The sequence below is a fragment of the Lytechinus pictus genome, chromosome 6, assembly GCF_037042905.1.
Source record: "Lytechinus pictus isolate F3 Inbred chromosome 6, Lp3.0, whole genome shotgun sequence".
NCBI classification, from domain to species: domain Eukaryota; kingdom Metazoa; phylum Echinodermata; class Echinoidea; order Temnopleuroida; family Toxopneustidae; genus Lytechinus; species Lytechinus pictus.
In genome coordinates, this window is record NC_087250.1 from 9992853 (window position 1) to 10011085 (window position 18233).

Consider the following 18233-nt stretch of genomic DNA (forward strand, 5'->3'; position numbering starts at 1 on the left):
AGTCTGAGAGGAGATGATAACGAGCGGAAATTAGTAATGAAGACCTCGGTAGGATTTAAGTCAGAAGTTTTTCAGTTTTCTTTTAAAAGAATGTATGGAAGGGCTGTTTTATGTTACTGTCGAGGGAGTTCCAAAATCTAGGGCCATCGAAGATAAATGTACTCTTTGCCAATAAAGTTCTAAAACGGGGTAAATAAAATATTCGTTAGATTGTCTAGTAGGGTAATTATGAAAAGACCGATTAAGAGGAAACATAGAATCTAGTACACGTGGAAGGGTATTTTTGTCAAATTTAAACATAAATTGTCCTAAATAAAGTAAGCATAGGTCGCTTATCTTCAGCAATTTGCTATAAAAAATAGTGGATCAGTGTGTGAACGAAACAATGACAATCGAAAAACATAATAGTGTAGTAAGTAAGCCTACTTACCTTGATCGTAGAGAGGTGAGTTGTCCGGGATGACAGATGCTTCAAAATAATGAATAAGATATCGATAATTATACTATACTATAATTATTTCGACGTTTATTGTTAGTTCGGCTTTTCAGTTCCATCAATATATTACAATATCATGATATAACCACAACTGTTATATATATATAAAGCATTATCTACTGAAAACACAAAACAAAAATTAAAGTGAGATAATAAGATTTTGATTGGCGCATATATTTCTTTATTTGAATAAAAACATTGTTGGTAATCCAACAACCACAACAGAAACGAGTAGTTATTTTCGAAAACAATGTCACATACCTACAATACAATATTTTATTACGTATACAGTGGTGTTTAGACGTGGATAAAAACAATGGAATACGTACGAGCTATGATTTGGTACGTGTAAACCGGGTCATGAACAGTTGGAGGAAATTCTGCAAAAAGACAATAACAACCGATAAAAAAGAACTAAAGATAAGTAATTGCTACAGAAATCGTACATTAAATTTGTACGTTGCTCTAAAGTATAGATAAAGGGTAAGCGAAAAAATCCTAGCAAGCAAATTCTAATTTCCGGTCACTCGGTTTATTAAAGTGGACAATGCCGTAACACTTGTAGAAATGATAGTGTATAAATGTCTTTGGGTAAGACTACGTGATGAAGGGCGTTATGGGACCATGACGTCATAAAGCACAAGGTTTATTGCCAAGGATTGACAGTGATTTTTTTTTAAATAGAACAGGCTTTCTGCCATCGCACCTTTTCCCGCCCATCGAATACGAGAGACTGAGCATGCAAAGAATTCAAATTTTGTCTGACATATCACATGCTTCTCATACTCCTGCAATCATATGGATTTTCTCCAAACAACGTCGTTCGCCAGGATAGTGGACATGGATTGTGATGTTTTGCATGGTGTGTGTATCGCCGGTAATTCAAGTTCACTCTTTCGACTTGAGTAAATTTTCCTTTAACGGTGAAAATCGGATGCGGCGATCAGATTGTATATTGCTTTGCTTTGTTATTCAACAACATTCCAAACTTATATTATTTTAGATATGTGTCACAGGCATTATTCTTTTTGGGTGTGACATTCTATCCACAAATTGCACGTTTGGTTGAGATTTAATTGTAATATTTTGGTCAAAACATAACCACACAAGTACAGCCAGATTTAGACGTGTGTGCACCAACAGAGACGCCGATTGAATTTATTTTACCTTAACAAAATAACTTTTCAAATCTGGTATTTTTTCCAAGAGGCTATAGCAAAAACATAAAAAAAAGGATACCGGTGTGTGGTGGAATTTGTTGACTACTTTTTAACGGTAAGAAGACATGTTTATTGCGGCCCCTTTTTTGTTTGTCCCATTCAATATAGGTCCATTCATTCAAAATAGGTCAACTCAATTCCTAACTACAATTTACAACCAATAACAACTCTTCATTGGCATTGTTTGCATGTATATACATTATACATGTAATTGTGCATGCGTCTATCTGTCTGTGTGTAGTTGGTATGACTTACCTCTTCTCTTTCTAATGAAGAAAACGATTAGAACAATCATCGCTACGCTTATCACAAGACCCGCGAAGACAGATCCTATTATTAGACGTCTTTTATGAAGATTTGATTTACCATATACAGCTGCAAGCGAATCTGCCGTATAGTTACATGTAGATGGCAAAAGAAAATTAATAAATTAGAATTGGGTCAATAAAAGAACGATGTAATAATCATGTTGACTCAAACTAGGTGGTTGAGTTTTATTCTTATATTCGCAGATCCGTTAATTCAATTTTAAAATAATACTCGCATCTGTCGTATCCACGATGCATAGTCAATATGTGTCACATTTTTCTGGCATAAGACTTCTATGATATACGTCATAACACGAAATAATATAGGTACTCATGATTACTCTGGAAATGACGGAAATAAGTGATAATGAAATTGGTATATACTAATGATAATGATAACAGTAAAACAGTAAATACGACTACTGCTATAGAACCACTACTGCTAATTATAATGATAAAAATAATTAGCTCTTGAACAGTGCATACCTCGTTTTCATCTAACGTCTTTATGCGCTCGATCCAAAGAGACTTTGGACATTATCACACTGACTTAATACCTGGCAAGTTGTGAATATCGATGAATATATAACTAAAATACATTTATAGAAAATTAATATATGTCAAGAGTAAGTATCAACTGATGAAAGAGTGACCCCCCCCCCTAAAAAGCCATAAGAGTCGAGCATTAAGATAAATGAATAAAAGTGATCAATAAATAATGTTTTTCCCCATGTGTATCATTCGATTTATCGAGCCTTAGCTCAGATTTCTTCAATACCGGTGCGACTTCTTACTTGTATCAACACAGACACTTCTGTTCATGGATTCACCAAGAGAGTGTGTTGCAACACATAACCACTTGCTGTTCCTGTTGATGGGGACGTCGACCACAGATATGGCGTATCCGTTGACTGACGACTCTTCTTCATCTAACTGATCATCCAATACTCGAAACAGTTTTATATCCCACGGTGTGGCAATATTCTGTGCTTCACATAATAGGTTAAGGGTAGAGCCTGATATCTGTGAAAAATTAATACGATAATATTTATCCAACCAGCCTAATATTTGATGATTAAAATTTAGCGTTAACTGAGGATGGTCGTAGGCAAAGGTGGGGGAGGGGGGGGGGGTAGCGCAGATCCCCAAAATAATCCATAATCTACTTTAGCTTCTTAGTTTATACTGTTCTTTGTTTGAGACTTCTATTGTTATAACTGGAAATGATTTCCATGTATGTATTCATCTGTTTTAACAGGACATCGATGAAAACAGTCTGGCTGAAATGAAATGTTTCTTTTTATTCCTGTATAAATATGTTAAATTTTAAACAAATAAAAACTATTTATTCGTACAAAGGACAGAATACTTAACTCTGTGAAAAATGAAATAGCACATTTCATTTCTGATCATCACATTTCACCTCATGAAGTATTCTGTCCATTGCAAGAATAAACAGTCATAATTTTTATAATACACGTACACACAGATGTCTTAAACGGAAATCCAACCCAAATAAAAAAAGTTGTTTAACATGAAATAGACAAATCAGACAAGTCGACAGGTGAAAGTTCGAATGTCGGACAAACAATAAGAAAGTTGTTAACTTCTAAAAGTTGTAAAAATTGACAATTAGTATATCAATAGAGACTTCAAATTGGCCGCATTTTTATGTCATAGTGATGTAAGCAAGGACTACCCTTCAATGTACTCAAATGAAAATAAATTGGCTAAAATGTAATTTTTTTCAAAATATTTTACTTCAAAATATGTTTGAAAACATAGATCAATATCCTATCTGAGTTATGTTTTTATTACTGCCCTTGGAGAACAGGTACTTGGAAGGAAAACCACAAATCCCTGATAATAAGCTCATGGCCGATGAGAAAGTTGCCCTGGTCCCTCTTACCCATTTGCCAATCTGAAATTTACATAGCCTTATGGATCCCAATGTCTAAAGCAGCCGTAACTTTTTTTATTGCTTTTTCGATTTCTTTCAAATTTTCACCATTCTGCTTTACTTATTATTTTCTTTTCCCACACAACATTTTATCACCAAGGCTGGAAACCCATGTACATGTAAGATGTTAGAGCCACACAGTCGTCTGCAGGCTGGCCAAATCCAGAACAAGATTCCCGTTGATATAAAATGTTTCGCTCTTGAGTCTGTTTCGCAGGTGAGTATGTGTGACTGTTGCCTTAATCTGCCCGTCGTACAAAGAGTTACGATTAATCCAACTGTATGGAAATCCATCCTTACCATATTCTTTTCTACAGGAAATTTGCACAATCTCCTAAGTTAACACAGAGAATCACACTGAATATTTAAGAGAGAATGATAAATATATGGGATATACATCAGATCTAGAAAATATTTCGAGCAAATTTACATTTTAGATGTTGACGTTGTTGACCGTCCATAGTTGTAGGTGATCGGATCAATCGCAACTGTAGTATGTAGTATGAGGGCCCTGCCCTCCTGATGAGGCGCGGATCCATGGAGTAGGAGCTGGGGGCAGGCCTCCCCCCCCCCTTCCCTCCATGGGTCCGCGCCTGCTCCTGATCTCCTAAAAGTGGGCGATTAAAAATGTCTTGCAAGTTCACTGACTTCATTAACCCGTAAAATATCCTTTCTCTCAATTTCAGTAAAACTTCATTGTTCCATAAATAATCAGATGATGACGTTACGTTACCTTTGACACGTTTGAAGCCGTACTGATTACACAACAGTCGCCAGGCTGAGAATCAATGGGATCGAGGCAGTTAGCGATAGCTATACGAGGATCTGGTTTAATGAGATATTAATCGGAGTATTTATTTATTTTTTGCTTTTCTAACTTCTAGGCACCCAAAATAGCCTTCCTTCTTTAGTGTTTTTTTTCTTTATTGATATTTAGCGACCAAAAATAATCTTCATTTTATAGTGAACCCCCCCCCCCTTCGGCTGTTCAAATTTCCGGGAGTAAAATAACCCGTTTTTTTTCAAATTCACATCAGCACCCCTAGTAAAAAAAAAACGTTTCCAATGGCCCTGTGAGAGAGCACAACTGTTTATTAATGAGAAAGGTTTACGTGTTACCATACCCATACATGATCGTATGCGTATTTGAAAAAAAATTATTTCCCAACGGTCATTACACAAAATATATGGACAAATTAAAGCATATTAACAAATCATTTCCCCAAACATTTTCCACGCATAATAATTTCACATCATTATACATGTATATCTTATATATAAATATATATATATATATATATATATATATATATATTACGTAGGTTACTCTCTGATTACCAATTTAAAATGGATGTATTGCGAAAAAAATCAAGTAATGCACAATAAAACCCCCAAATATGTTCAAGATATAGTGCGCCATAGATCAATAAATTTCCAAACTAGATATTCAATCAACTGTCCCCTTTTCATTGAAAAACCATAAACCGAGTATTATAAAAGATCATTTTGTTATCATAGCTCCAAGATATGAAATAAGTTATCCCCTTCTCTCCGTTTAGCAAATTCATTTATAATTCTGTTAAAAAAGACAATGTTAATCGATATCCCTCACACAAATATGTTTTTAGATTTCCCTGAATACTTTATGTTACTTTCTGTTGTTATAAGTTTATTAGTGATTTTGATTTATTTGTACTTTTATGTATTACATTTTTCTTTCCCATTGATTATTATGTTCCCTTTGAGACTATTTTTATGTAATATTGTTTTGTTATGTTTTTAATTTATGTTGATACAGGGCCCCTTGGTCGAGCAGTTCTTGTAACTGAAAGGGCTACCCTGTTAAAATAAAACGACAAATAAATTAAGTACGTATATATACAACATTAATATATAAAAGAACATAATATATATATCACATAAGCACTTAAAATGGTTATGCCATAAAGGTCGGCTTATACTTCTAAATATTGCATTCAACGAAGTGATCTTTTTTTCTCGAAATGTTTAAACAAATTATTTTTTATAAAAATGTTAAATATAATTATTTGACAAACTTCATTCCACAGCAAATAACTATTCACAACATAGTATGTAAAATAAGAGAACTCCATTTCCCTAAATGGAATGTTCTAAAATTCGGAGTAAAATAATTGCAGATGTCGTTCTATCTTTATTTTTTTATCAAGGTTACAAGAAGCTAAAAAAAAATATCTAAATATAAAGAGTAAAATTTAGGGAGCAAAGTGCTTAGAGTTTTATGAAAAAAATCTGATTATAACAAGGTAACTCAGCTTTAAGCAATTTATATATGTATATATATATATATATATATATTGAGAAAGCAGCAATATGCAGTCTACCATGAATATTTATTAGGTGGAATGATTGTCATGTCCCCACTTTCCTTTCTCTCAATATCTGAAATCATATATGATTATTCTTTGTTTCCGTATATGTCTCCATTTTAACAAATTAAGTTGCAATGAATGAATACCTTTCACATTGAATCAGTTGTCAATCCATTACATTCAATCTTGCGGGACAAAATTTGTATCAACATCATATCATATTAAGAAATACTAAATGATAAAGTGTGGATATGACATCATTAGTTTACTCGTTTCATATTAACGAAAACATGCATAGAACTGATTCACCGTAATAATTAATTCTCAAATATTTTGATGGATTTTTTAGTGTTTTGTATGTCATTTTTACTTAATCCGTTAGAATTAAACACTTTTCGGCCTAGAGTACCCATTCTATAGTAAATACTTGTTTATAAATGAAAATTCATTAAACTAATTTAAACAATTGGTATATACGTTCAGTGCAAGCATGCATTGATATAAATCTACTTACCTAATCTCTTTATGGTAAAAGTGACCTCTACCGTCTTGTAAGAACGCCCAGCGACGATTTGGTCCGCCCTACAAGTGATATTCTGACCCCGAGCTTGCTGCGAAATATTGAGTTTCACAGCACTGGAGGAACCTCGAACTCTTTCGCGAGACGAATTAATGTTGTTTGCCGAGGTCTGTAAGAGGAGACTGACCGGTGGAAACACTTTTCCAACAACAGCGCACTCTACGTCCGTTTCTTCACCATGCAGAACTTCAACAACGGCGCCGTCAGTTATTACGTCGCCTGTTGTAGTCTTTGAAATTGTTATCTCCAAAAGGGGTACTGAAGAACATTGAAAGAAAATGCATATCACATCAAATCATGGGCGGAAATCCCAGGGGGGGGGGGACAGGGGACGCGCCCCCTACCCAATATAGTAGGGGATACAATGTCAAATGTCCCCCACTGTTTTTGTTCTTTTGTGATGGAAAGAATACACAATTCAAAATCGAAATAAAACATGTATTTTTAACGAGATGACCTTACTTTTGTCAACTTGTCCAGCCCCTGGTCCCCCTACCTTTGGGGACAGATTTCTGCCCTTGTTTACAATTGGTGTGGATGGAACAGTAATCTTCACCCACACATTCAACACCACACACACACGCGCTCGCGCACACACACACACCCACCCACATACTAATCACCAGCGCCTCCACACATACACCCACACATCTCTAAATACATTTAGGCGAAGAAAAAAACTAATAATGTTCTGATCATTTGGTAAGGCATATTACTGATAATCAATGATTGTTGTTCGAGATTCATTTTTTATATTTTCAAGTCATATAAAGGGCCCATTAATATCAAGCCTCACGTCAAATATACTTAAAGGTCAAGTCCACCCCGGAAAATAATGATTTGCAAAAAGAAAAAAATCTAACTAGCAAAACGCTAAAAAAAATTCATCAAAATCGGATGTGAACTAAGAAAGTTATGATATTTTAAAGTTTCCGTTATTTTTCGCAAAACCGTTATACGCACATTGGCATGTGAATGAGACAGTCGATGATGTCCATCACTCACTATTTCTTTTGTTTTTTTATTGTTTGAATTATACAATATTTCATTTTTTACAGATTTGACAGCAAGGACCAACTTGACTGAAACATATAGTATTAAAACAATGCTTATTCCACATGCTGAGGGAGGAATTAATCTTCGTTTCACTTGACAATGAGGAGAAAATTAGCATATTTCATATAATGAAATACAAAAGAAATAGTGAGTGGATGACGTCATCGGTCTCCCCATTTGCATACTGACCAGGATGTGCATATAACGGTTTTGTGAAATTAAGCGAACCTTTCAAATGTCATAACTTTCTCATTTTACTTCCGATTTTGATGAAATTTTCAGTGTTATGCGTTTTGGATTTTTCTCTTTTTATCCAAATCAACTTAAGGTTGGGGTGGACTTGTCCTTTAAGTACAGTGTGTTACCAATATGGGGAATAGGCTTCTGCAGATTCGCGTCATTTTTTTGTTAACTTTCATGTTTTCCAAAAAAACTATTCTGACATGGGTTAGATGCCTCATCCCGCTTTTTATAAAAGGTCGGGTCTGTTTTGTGTTAGTTGAATAGATAAATATTGGGGAATTTTTAGTGACAGTAAGGGCGAAAATCATAACCCCTAGAAATAAGCAAACCATGTTCAAATTAATAAACAAACATTCAGTAATATTAATAGAATGGTAAATCTCAAATAAAAATAATGATGCAAAATTAGATGACACCAACGAATACAAGAACTTTAAAAAAATGACTTAAGGAAAAGACAAAAAAGAATGCATGAATAATTTTTAGAAAAATGCAATTCTGAAACATGAGAAGGCGCAGAAATAAATACATAAAGGACTTTACCGGTAAATACAACCTCAGAATTAAAGGCAAATTCATTAATCCGGGCAATCATGCATTTAGACAAAAAAAATAATTATTTAGGAGCGGCCGAGCGGAGTTGAAAGTGGGGGGGGGGGGGCACAGGGAAAATGGCACCTTTTCCTTCGAAAATCTAAACATGGCCTTATGCATAAATTTGTTGCTTTTTTCGGGAGGAAAATTGCACTTACACGAGAAAGGGTACTTGGTAATACCTAAAACGGGTCCTGTTCCGATAAAAGTAGCACAGTACACGTTCGTTAGGGGGCATTATTCTTGAGTAAAAAGGACACTCTTTCAGTGCTTCAAAAAGTGGGGGACACTGTGCCCCCCGGCTCCCCCCCCCCCCCCTCCAGAATCACCGCCCCTGATTTAAACACATTGTATTATGTTGAACGCATAAATATAAAATGCAAACCACCAAGCAACTATAGAAATGAAACTAACAAAATCAAATGAAACCGCAGAACTACAAATATACAACAATGAATACTAAACTTCACACACACACACAAACACAAAAGAATATACAGCTTGCAAACGAACAAAAGCAACCATAAAAGTTTATATTGACTCTGAATTTTCATCCCAAGGCAAATAACCATGATAAGGGCAACTACAAATGTATAAAAAAAAACAGGTAAGAGACATGACCCAAGGAAGCTGGGGTGCTGAAACACCCCCAAGATTTTTCTCGAGGGGTGCTGCGTGTATTATTTTACAAACGCATCACTCCAAGGAATTCTGGTCGGTGTGACAAAATGGAGAAATATAACCAAAATGACCTATATTGTGTACACACTCCATTTTGTTTATGCTTGCCAAATGTCTCGGGACGAAAATGACCATTTTGGAGTAATTTCTTTTTCTTCTTTTTCTCATATTGACATCAGCACCCCCAGTCTAAGAAAATCGTTCCCATGGCTCTAGTAAGTTTTTTTTTTTTTTTGGGGGGGGTGTAATAACAATAATAATATCCCTGATTTACGACGAAGATTGTTTTAACCCGTTTGAGTGTTGCTCCACCCCCTCCTCATTAATAAAGAAAATCCAATTAAAATGACAACAACAAATATTGATCGCACCTCATAATACTTACAAATGACATGAAGATATGCGCTGGTCTCTTTAATCTCAACTTTACTATGGGTCAACAGCCTACAATTATAGATGCCGTCGTGAGAAAATGATACATTAAGAAGAACGAGATCAGTGTGATTCACAACGTATCCCCGAACAGGGCTCTGCCATCCGAGGTCAGTAAATTTTGAAAAGGAATACAGTGTTTCGAAACCCTGAGTTGAGTTGGTGACTTTCTGCCAGTACAGGGCCTGAATATTTGACGGGGTAATGTTTATCGAGCATGGGATGGTAACGTCTGTTCCTGGTTGAACGTAGATATCCATTGCAGAGGTCAGGAATACTATGTATAAAAAAAAGGTATGAAAACAAAACTCTAATAATTGGTTACAACACCCCCTCCCCCCCCCAAAAAAAAAAAATATATATATATTTATGTCTCGGTACACTTCTTAGAAATCCATTTACGAGGATATTGCATCTACGGATATTAACACCCGAATATTCAGCCTGAGACGGTAGGACAACCATCTTCTAGAACGATTTACATGATAAACCATTGGCGGCGGAAGCCAAAAAATTTAGGGGGGGCCCACCTGAAATGTTTCGATGGACACGGAAAAAATTTGACAAGCCCCCCCCAAAAAAAAAAAAAAAATTATCAACCTAAATTTTAGGAGGGGATCGCAAAAAATTTTGACAAGCCAAAAAAAAAAAAAAAAAAAAAAAAAAAAAAAAAAAAGTCATCAACCTAAATTTTAGAAGGGGACCGTCCCCCACCTCAAATTTAGGGGGGACAGGTCCCCCCATCCCCCCCCCCGCTTCCGCCGCCTTTGTGATAAACCTGTAGGAAAATGGCCCCTTCTAGCACAATTATGTAGGAAAACTATCCACTAGGATGGCTTCCGACGAAAAGGTTTATCCTCAGCTAAATATCATTGATGACAAACAGTTACCCTTTATACACGGCTTGTGTTATTACATAGGGTTATCGCGTCTGTCGGGGCAATCGCGTAACCCGTCCATTCGATAAAAGGGGCCCCCTAAGTGCCCGAAGGTTGTGGTACATATAGTTAACCCGACGCTTTGAAAAATTTTCCCGATAATTTGTTAAATTGTGAGCCAATTAATGTACAGGAGTCGGATAATCTGGATCCCTGCCTTTCGGGAATTCAGGGTGTCCCTTCTCGAATGGTCGAGTTACGCTATTGCCCGACTGGACGCGATAACCCAATGTGATGATGGCACAATTAAGCCTCTATACACTGGAAAATACCCCAAATAATTCTGCTTTCCGGGGTTACTTGTCCGAAAAGTTGGTTGGACGTAAGGGGAATTTCGAGGGCGGGTGTCCGTGGTTGTTTGTCCTAGAAGGGGAGGGAGCGTTGCCGGAGGCCATGGAGGTAATTATTTGTCGATAATCTCGGAATAGTTTTCCAGGGATACTAGTCTTGTGCACTCAAGGGTCCATTACATGCCGCCTCGCACAGAAAAATCAAGCCATAGAAGTCGTGTGTTGTGGACAACAGATCTTGGGATCGCAGCACGCGCGACCAACTAGTTAGAAATCCACTGCCAAACGCGGTTTATGGTGCGAGGTTAGTATACTAATACTAACCTCGCAATACGTGTGAGTGAGTCTTGTGATAGCTCGGTGACGAGGGGGTATTATTACGGGGTAGCTATCAGGAGGTCCAGAAAGTCGTCGACCTACTAGCTAGGGGAGACCAGGTTGGGAATAGCCATCTTACTTGGGTTCTACTAGCGGTTAGTGGTTCTATCGACTCGGAGGTATTTTCAAAATTTGGGGGTGTATTCTTCATTTAATTTCGTTTATTTCCATATTCAACAATTACAGTTTTGTTTTGTACATTTTGACATACAAATAACAAAACATATTTCATGTATTCCTGTACAACAATTATATTCAGGATTATTACATATCAGGTTGGAAATGGAGGAGGCGGCTAAAAAGCGGAGCTAGTAGAGCATGTAGAGTGCAGCCTCCTAATAAATATTCTTGTAGTTACATAGCATCTAAAAATCAAAATAACAACTTGAGCATAAACCAGTTAAATTAAAAAGAAATAGGGGGAAATCAAAATAGATAATGAAATAAGAAAAAAAAAGATATTAATGGTCTCCAGAAGCCGGCCCCAATACTCACAAACGGACCTCGCTGATCGACAGGAAAACGAAAGAGATGGAAAAGTATAGTCACATGATATTCTTGTTTGACTTTTTTTAAATACAAGAGTTTGAGTGATGAAGAGTTAAAAAGATAACAATATCATACGAACCATCTCAATAATCAAAATATTTCAATCACCGTGAAACACACTATTCGTAATAAAATGCATTTCAGGAAAACTACTTCGTTTGGTGAAATAATTGTGTTTGATGAAGATGATGATTGTGATTATGTTGATAATAACACAACACCTACAATAAAAATATCAACATTAATCTTAATGATAATAAAAATAACAATAATAATAATGATAATGATAATAATAATGATGATGATGATCACAATGATAACAATACTAAAAACGACAACATCAGCAAATGCATATATAATAGTAATGATAAAAATAAAATGTGCTTACCATTTTTGAGAACGAGCGTCAAAAACAAGAACCGGATCAAGACAAGTTGCATTTTCGATCATAAAAGTATATCATGCAATATATGTAAGTGAAGGCTGATATGAGGGCAATAAACCAATGAGATTTCCGAAACCTCCTTAGTACTATTTTGATAACCTTGCTTTGTGATAAATATTGGAATAAGTACTGAAGTGTGTACAGGTGAATCACTTGCTTCGTTATTCATGTTACACTCGATATTCAATGGCTGTTTGAATATCAAACTCGATTTGAAAAGAGATTCTTTGAACCGTGTCGATAGAAAAATTTGGCATTGGCATGATTGTCATTTGGTACAAGCCTTTATAGAAAAAGGCGAAAGAGATGAATGAACGCTGCAATGACGAACATTTTCCCCCATGGGGAATCCCATATTAAGTTTTTATTGCGAAACTGACAACCGGAGAAGGAGAATCATCCACAAAACAAACATTTAAAAAGACCAAATAAGACAAAACTCTTGATAGCCGTGGAGTAATGAGCCAACAATTTTGAGGGGGCCAAGGTATTACGTATTGCGTAAAATTGATAAGAAGTTGCGAACGAGCAAAAAATCCGACATGTTTGTTTCGAAAATCCAATTAGTGATAGATTTTGACATACTATTCATAAAATTATAAATTAATTATGCAATGTGTTTCGAGATGCAATGCATTGCTAAGATAAAATTGTATAAGAGAATTCAAGACCACGTAGAAGTCCCTTACGAAATGGGTACGTTTCTTCGTCTGTCTCATTTGGAAGCGTCCCATTCATTCGAGCAGGGATGTAGTCAAAGAAGAATGACAAGAAAATGAGGAATAAGCTAGGAAGAGGCGAAGAAGGAGGAGGAGGAGTAAGAAGAAGGAGAGAATGGGAAAGAATAAGAGGGAGGGGGAATAAGAAGAGGCCAAAAAGAAGATGAGGAGGAGGAAACAGGAGGAGGAGGGGGGGGTAGAATTAGTGGGAAATGCCGGGCAACAAAAATGAAGATCTTTTATTTTGCATTGGGTGGCTTGTCAGATCCCCCTGCCCCCTGGTTAATCCTGGAGAGGCCCCAACATTCAACAACGATGTACATGGTGTAGGTCCAAAGGATGCGAAGAAAACTTTTTTGTATAATTAGAAGGTGAAAAAAGACCCAAATATCAAATTGAAACCACTATTAATAACAAGTGCCTCATAAATGTTATGCTATTATTATAATTATAGTTATTATTATTATTATATCATTATATCAATATTAGTTGTAGCTGCAGACTTGTTTGATAGTTCAAAATAAAAACAAAGGTTTCGAAGGAAATGTAAGGTTTCATGTCATATCTCTATTACTTAATTCTTTTACTTCTTTAATTCTTGAGACATGAGGTACTTCCTTAACTCCATAAAAACAATAACATAATTCCGTAAAAACTCAGTTGAAACAGAATACAAGGAAGTCATAGGTACAAGAGCAACATCAATCCTTCACAGCATCTATGACTTTAACCTTATGATACAATGACTATCTGATTCTGAATGCAAATTATCACAATCCAGCTTAAATTGCATAGACCTATTTAGCACTGTAAATTATATGCAACCCAGCAACTGACATTAAATCAACATTACATAGGTGGCATTCGTGTACCTAATAGGCTCATAAGATGCATGTTTTGTCATTATTTAGCATCACTCTATAGCATTACCAGGTGTCTACTGTGGAAACACCGTGGTGTAGAGGCTCTGACTCTCGCCTTGTAATTAGAGGGTCGTGTGTTCGAATCCCACCATGGCCTAGCGTTCTTTGGTACTTTTGGTAGGAAACAATCGTCACTGTGGTTAGTTTAGCAAGTGTGCGCCTAACAGGCTGCTTAAAATGCTATGAATCCACACTGTAAACAATTAAGTGCTAATTTATAGCACTTACAGTGCTTGTATAGTGACTGCACTATGATTGCTGATTTTCTAGTTTAAATTTAAACTAGAAATCAACACTCGTAGTGCAGTCAATATACAAGCACTTTAAGTGCTAAATTAGCACTTCATTTTTTACAGTGCAGTGACCGGGTAAAAATAATTGTGAAACACTTTGAGCAGCCAATGATTGATAATGCGCTATATAAATGTCAATTATTATTAATTATTTGTTACTTTCCAAGTGGTATATGTATTTGACACAAAAACTTTCTGCATTAACTTTCTATGGACATTCACATGCATTAATGCGTTAAGCCTATTTATGCCATGTCAATATGCTAAACCAAATCATATCAAAACTTTCTTCCAATATACATATATACATATTTTTTAAATACATGTAATGTAAATCAATTTTTCAACTAGCTATTTGCTTCCAAAAATCTTCTTTATTAAGAGAAATCCCATGTAGAATGCTTAAGATTAATGTAGATTTTTAGTCCCAAATCACAATCTCCAGCTCTGATTTCATCTTATCACACCAATCACATACGTTGACCAAGAGATAGTGCTAACAGTACACTGCAAAAACTCCGGTGTTGATTTAACACCAGCCCGTATGTCCACACCAGAGAAGTATTGAAACAACACTAGTTTGGAATCAAACCGATGCTGTTTTAATACTAATTGGTGTTGTATAAACACTTATCTGGTGTTACACCAAAATGAAACTGGTGTTGTTTCACACTTCTTTGGTGTGGACAAATATAGATTCCGGGCTGGTGTTAAATCAACACCAGAGTTTTTGCAGTGTATAATAATCAGGAAAGGCATACGCGGCACAAGTATTAAACATGCACCGTGTGAACTATGTACAATATATACAAAGATGAGTGGGGGTGTGTCTGTGTGTGTTCACCCAAGCACATTATCTACAGTACAAGCATATCAATACGACTAGTCTCATCATCATACCCAAGGAGGCCTTATTTTTTACAAATTAGAACATTTGATGGTATTTCAGAACAAATCAGATTAACAACCTTTGTACTCAAAACAGCTTTCATTACTGGTTTGCATAATTATTATAAGAAATTAAGAAGGCTAAAAAATCAAATTGAAACCATTAGAAAAACCGGCGCCTCATAAATGTTACGTTATTATCATAATTATAATTGTTATTGTTATTATAAATAGTAGTAGTAGTAAAAGTAGTAGTAGTAGTAGTAGTAGTAGTAGTAGTAGTATCATCATCATCATCATCATCATCATTATCATCATCATCATCACCATCATCATGAATAATACAAAATTATTAGCTTTCTGAAGAGCTCGAAAGTTCAGAGATAATAGAATGAAAACTTCACTTTAGAGCGACCTTATAAATCATTTGCTTACTTGACAAATCGTTATTGTCTATCCGTCAAAGGTCTACCATAAGGTGTTCAACAAGAGCTCGAAAGTAAAGAGACAATAGAATGATATCTCCTACATACAGGCAATGATATAAATCTTCTACTCTTTTGACGAATCAGTAATGCATACAGTGTCGAAGGTCAATTTTTGTTTCATTTTCATTATTTTTTTGGGGGGAGGGGCATGAAATCTCCCATTTACCATGTTTACGGATACTAAACCCTTAAATATCATTCAAACATGTTCGAATGGTTAAAAAAATCATAGACACCAAGTTAAAATAAAACACTGATCGCTCTAACGACTTTGATAAAAAAGAAAGATATTTGAGCTGATTTATTTTGTCTTTCGAACCTCATGTTCGCACTTCGCCCTACTGATATAATGGAATACCTGTCTGCCTTCATTTAATGGCATAATAGTATATGTGTTATGGTCAGAAAGTGAGAAAAGAGGATTTCACGATGGCGTTTTTTAGTCGAATTCCAGTGTACTGCATTGTTATACTTGCGTGTAAGTATTTTTCAAAGTATGTATTTGTTTATTAATTTGTCTCTATAATTTCTAGGGTATAGGAGGGTGCAGTGGGTATATGTTTGCCTCCATTTGAAAAAGACGGCCTTATCTTTTATCCTCATGTTAGTTTGAAATAATTGTATGTCCATTCTTTTCTGTTCTTGGGGTGAAAAATGTGTTTGCTTATTTATTTTTATTTTTATTTTTTTTAAACAAGTGCACACCAAGTTACCAATAATGCATATAGCATTAACATTTATTTGAAAGCAGGATAAAAGAGCAATGTACATTAAATACTTTGCTCACGGGCATAGGTGCCGCGGCCGGGGATCGAACCCCGGATTTTGTATGTATAGCCAGGCGCCTTAGACCACTCGGCCACGGCACCTTTGTTTACAATTATTGTATGCAGGTTAACCAAAAAAAACAAGTTTGTATTAGGAAAATTACACGAAATTAGTTATTTGTGTGTCAGTAAATTACCACCAGAAAGAAAATAAAATATATCTGTATAGTTGATCTTTGTTCTCAATTCACGTAGACCTGGGCAACATTTAACTGTTCTATTCATGTATAATTGTGTTGTGTCCTCTTTAATCTATATGAATTCCATTCAGTTCAAGTAAACCTTTTTTTTTCTCTCTTTCAATTTGCATTTTTCATTAAAAAAAATTACGAATCAATGATAAAGTTGAACGTATATAAAAACAGTATTAAAATCATATGAATGGGATAAGTCGTAATAGCTAGATACAGGGTCCTGTATTGGGATAAGCCCGTAACACTTTAACCAAAGGGCAATTCCATAAAATTTGTACGTCCGACCCCCTATATGTGGGACTTTCATGAATTTTTTGTGTCTGATTTTTTGTTCTTTCGACAGTCTGTAATGTTCTCTAATTGACCATGACTTGGTCAGTTTATGAAGTTAAGTATGACTTTAGAAAAATGGGGGTCGGACGTACAAAAAGGTTGATCATTCATATGGAATTGCCAATTCGCAAAAAAAGGCTAAAAGAAGGGAAAGGAAAGGAAGAGAAGAGAAGATAAAATAAAAGGGCTCGAGGGGCGAGCAAGTGGAATAGTGGGCATAAATTCCTTAGTGTTACGGTATTTAAAGGTCAAGTCCACCCCAGGAAAATGCTGACTTGAATAAATAGAGAAAAATCAAACTAGCACAGTGCTGAAAATTTCATCAAAATCGGATGTAAAATAAGAAAGTTATGACATTTTAAAGTTTCGCTTATTTTTCACAAAACAGAGATATGCACAACTAGGTGGGTCAGTTGATGATGTCCATCACTCACTATTTCTTTTGTTTTTTATTGTTTGAATTATACAATATTTTATTTTTTATAGATTTGACATTAAGGAGCAGCTTGACTGAAACATATAATATTAAACAATGCTAATGCCACATGTTCAGGGAGGAATTAATTGTTCTATCACTTGCCAATGAGGAGAAAATTAGAATATTTCATATTTGGCATAATGAAATACAAAAGAAATAGTGAGTGGATGACGTCATCAGTCTCCTCATTTGCATATGAACCAGGATGTGCATATAACTGTTTTGTGAAATTAAGCGAAACTTTAAAATGTCATAACTTTCTTATTTTACATCCGATTTTGATGAAATTTTCAGTGTTATGCTTGTTGGATTTTTCTCTTTTTATTCAAATAAACTTTTTGTTGGGGTGGACTTGTCCTTTAACAAATACCGAACAAATAACAGGAAAAAAATAGCTAAATGATTGGGACATATTTCTCTACCCATTCTAAGGCCATAATGATCGCTGCGAATTAAGCTCTCATAATATTTGCTTTACATAATCAGAACTTTTTTCTTACTTGTAACTGCGGTATGCAAAAAGCAGCGGTGAGGTTGATTGTCACCAAACTTTAGAGCGAAGAGGACTT

The 18233-nt window shown here is 35.4% G+C and overlaps 1 protein-coding gene across 1 annotated transcript; it reads right to left on the bottom strand.

Moving 5' to 3' along the window:
- Positions 1 to 422: 422 nt before the first annotated feature.
- Positions 423 to 12679, bottom strand: LOC135154402 (uncharacterized). The gene is made up of 8 exons (XM_064100550.1): positions 12465 to 12679; positions 9875 to 10198; positions 6850 to 7173; positions 4718 to 4809; positions 2819 to 3047; positions 1972 to 2103; positions 826 to 876; positions 423 to 469 (listed from the first exon to the last, which is right to left on the bottom strand). Exons 1-8 carry the CDS (start codon positions 12514 to 12516, stop codon positions 423 to 425), a joined length of 1251 nt encoding a protein of 416 aa, XP_063956620.1. The 5' UTR covers positions 12517 to 12679.
- Positions 12680 to 18233: the final 5554 nt, after the last annotated feature.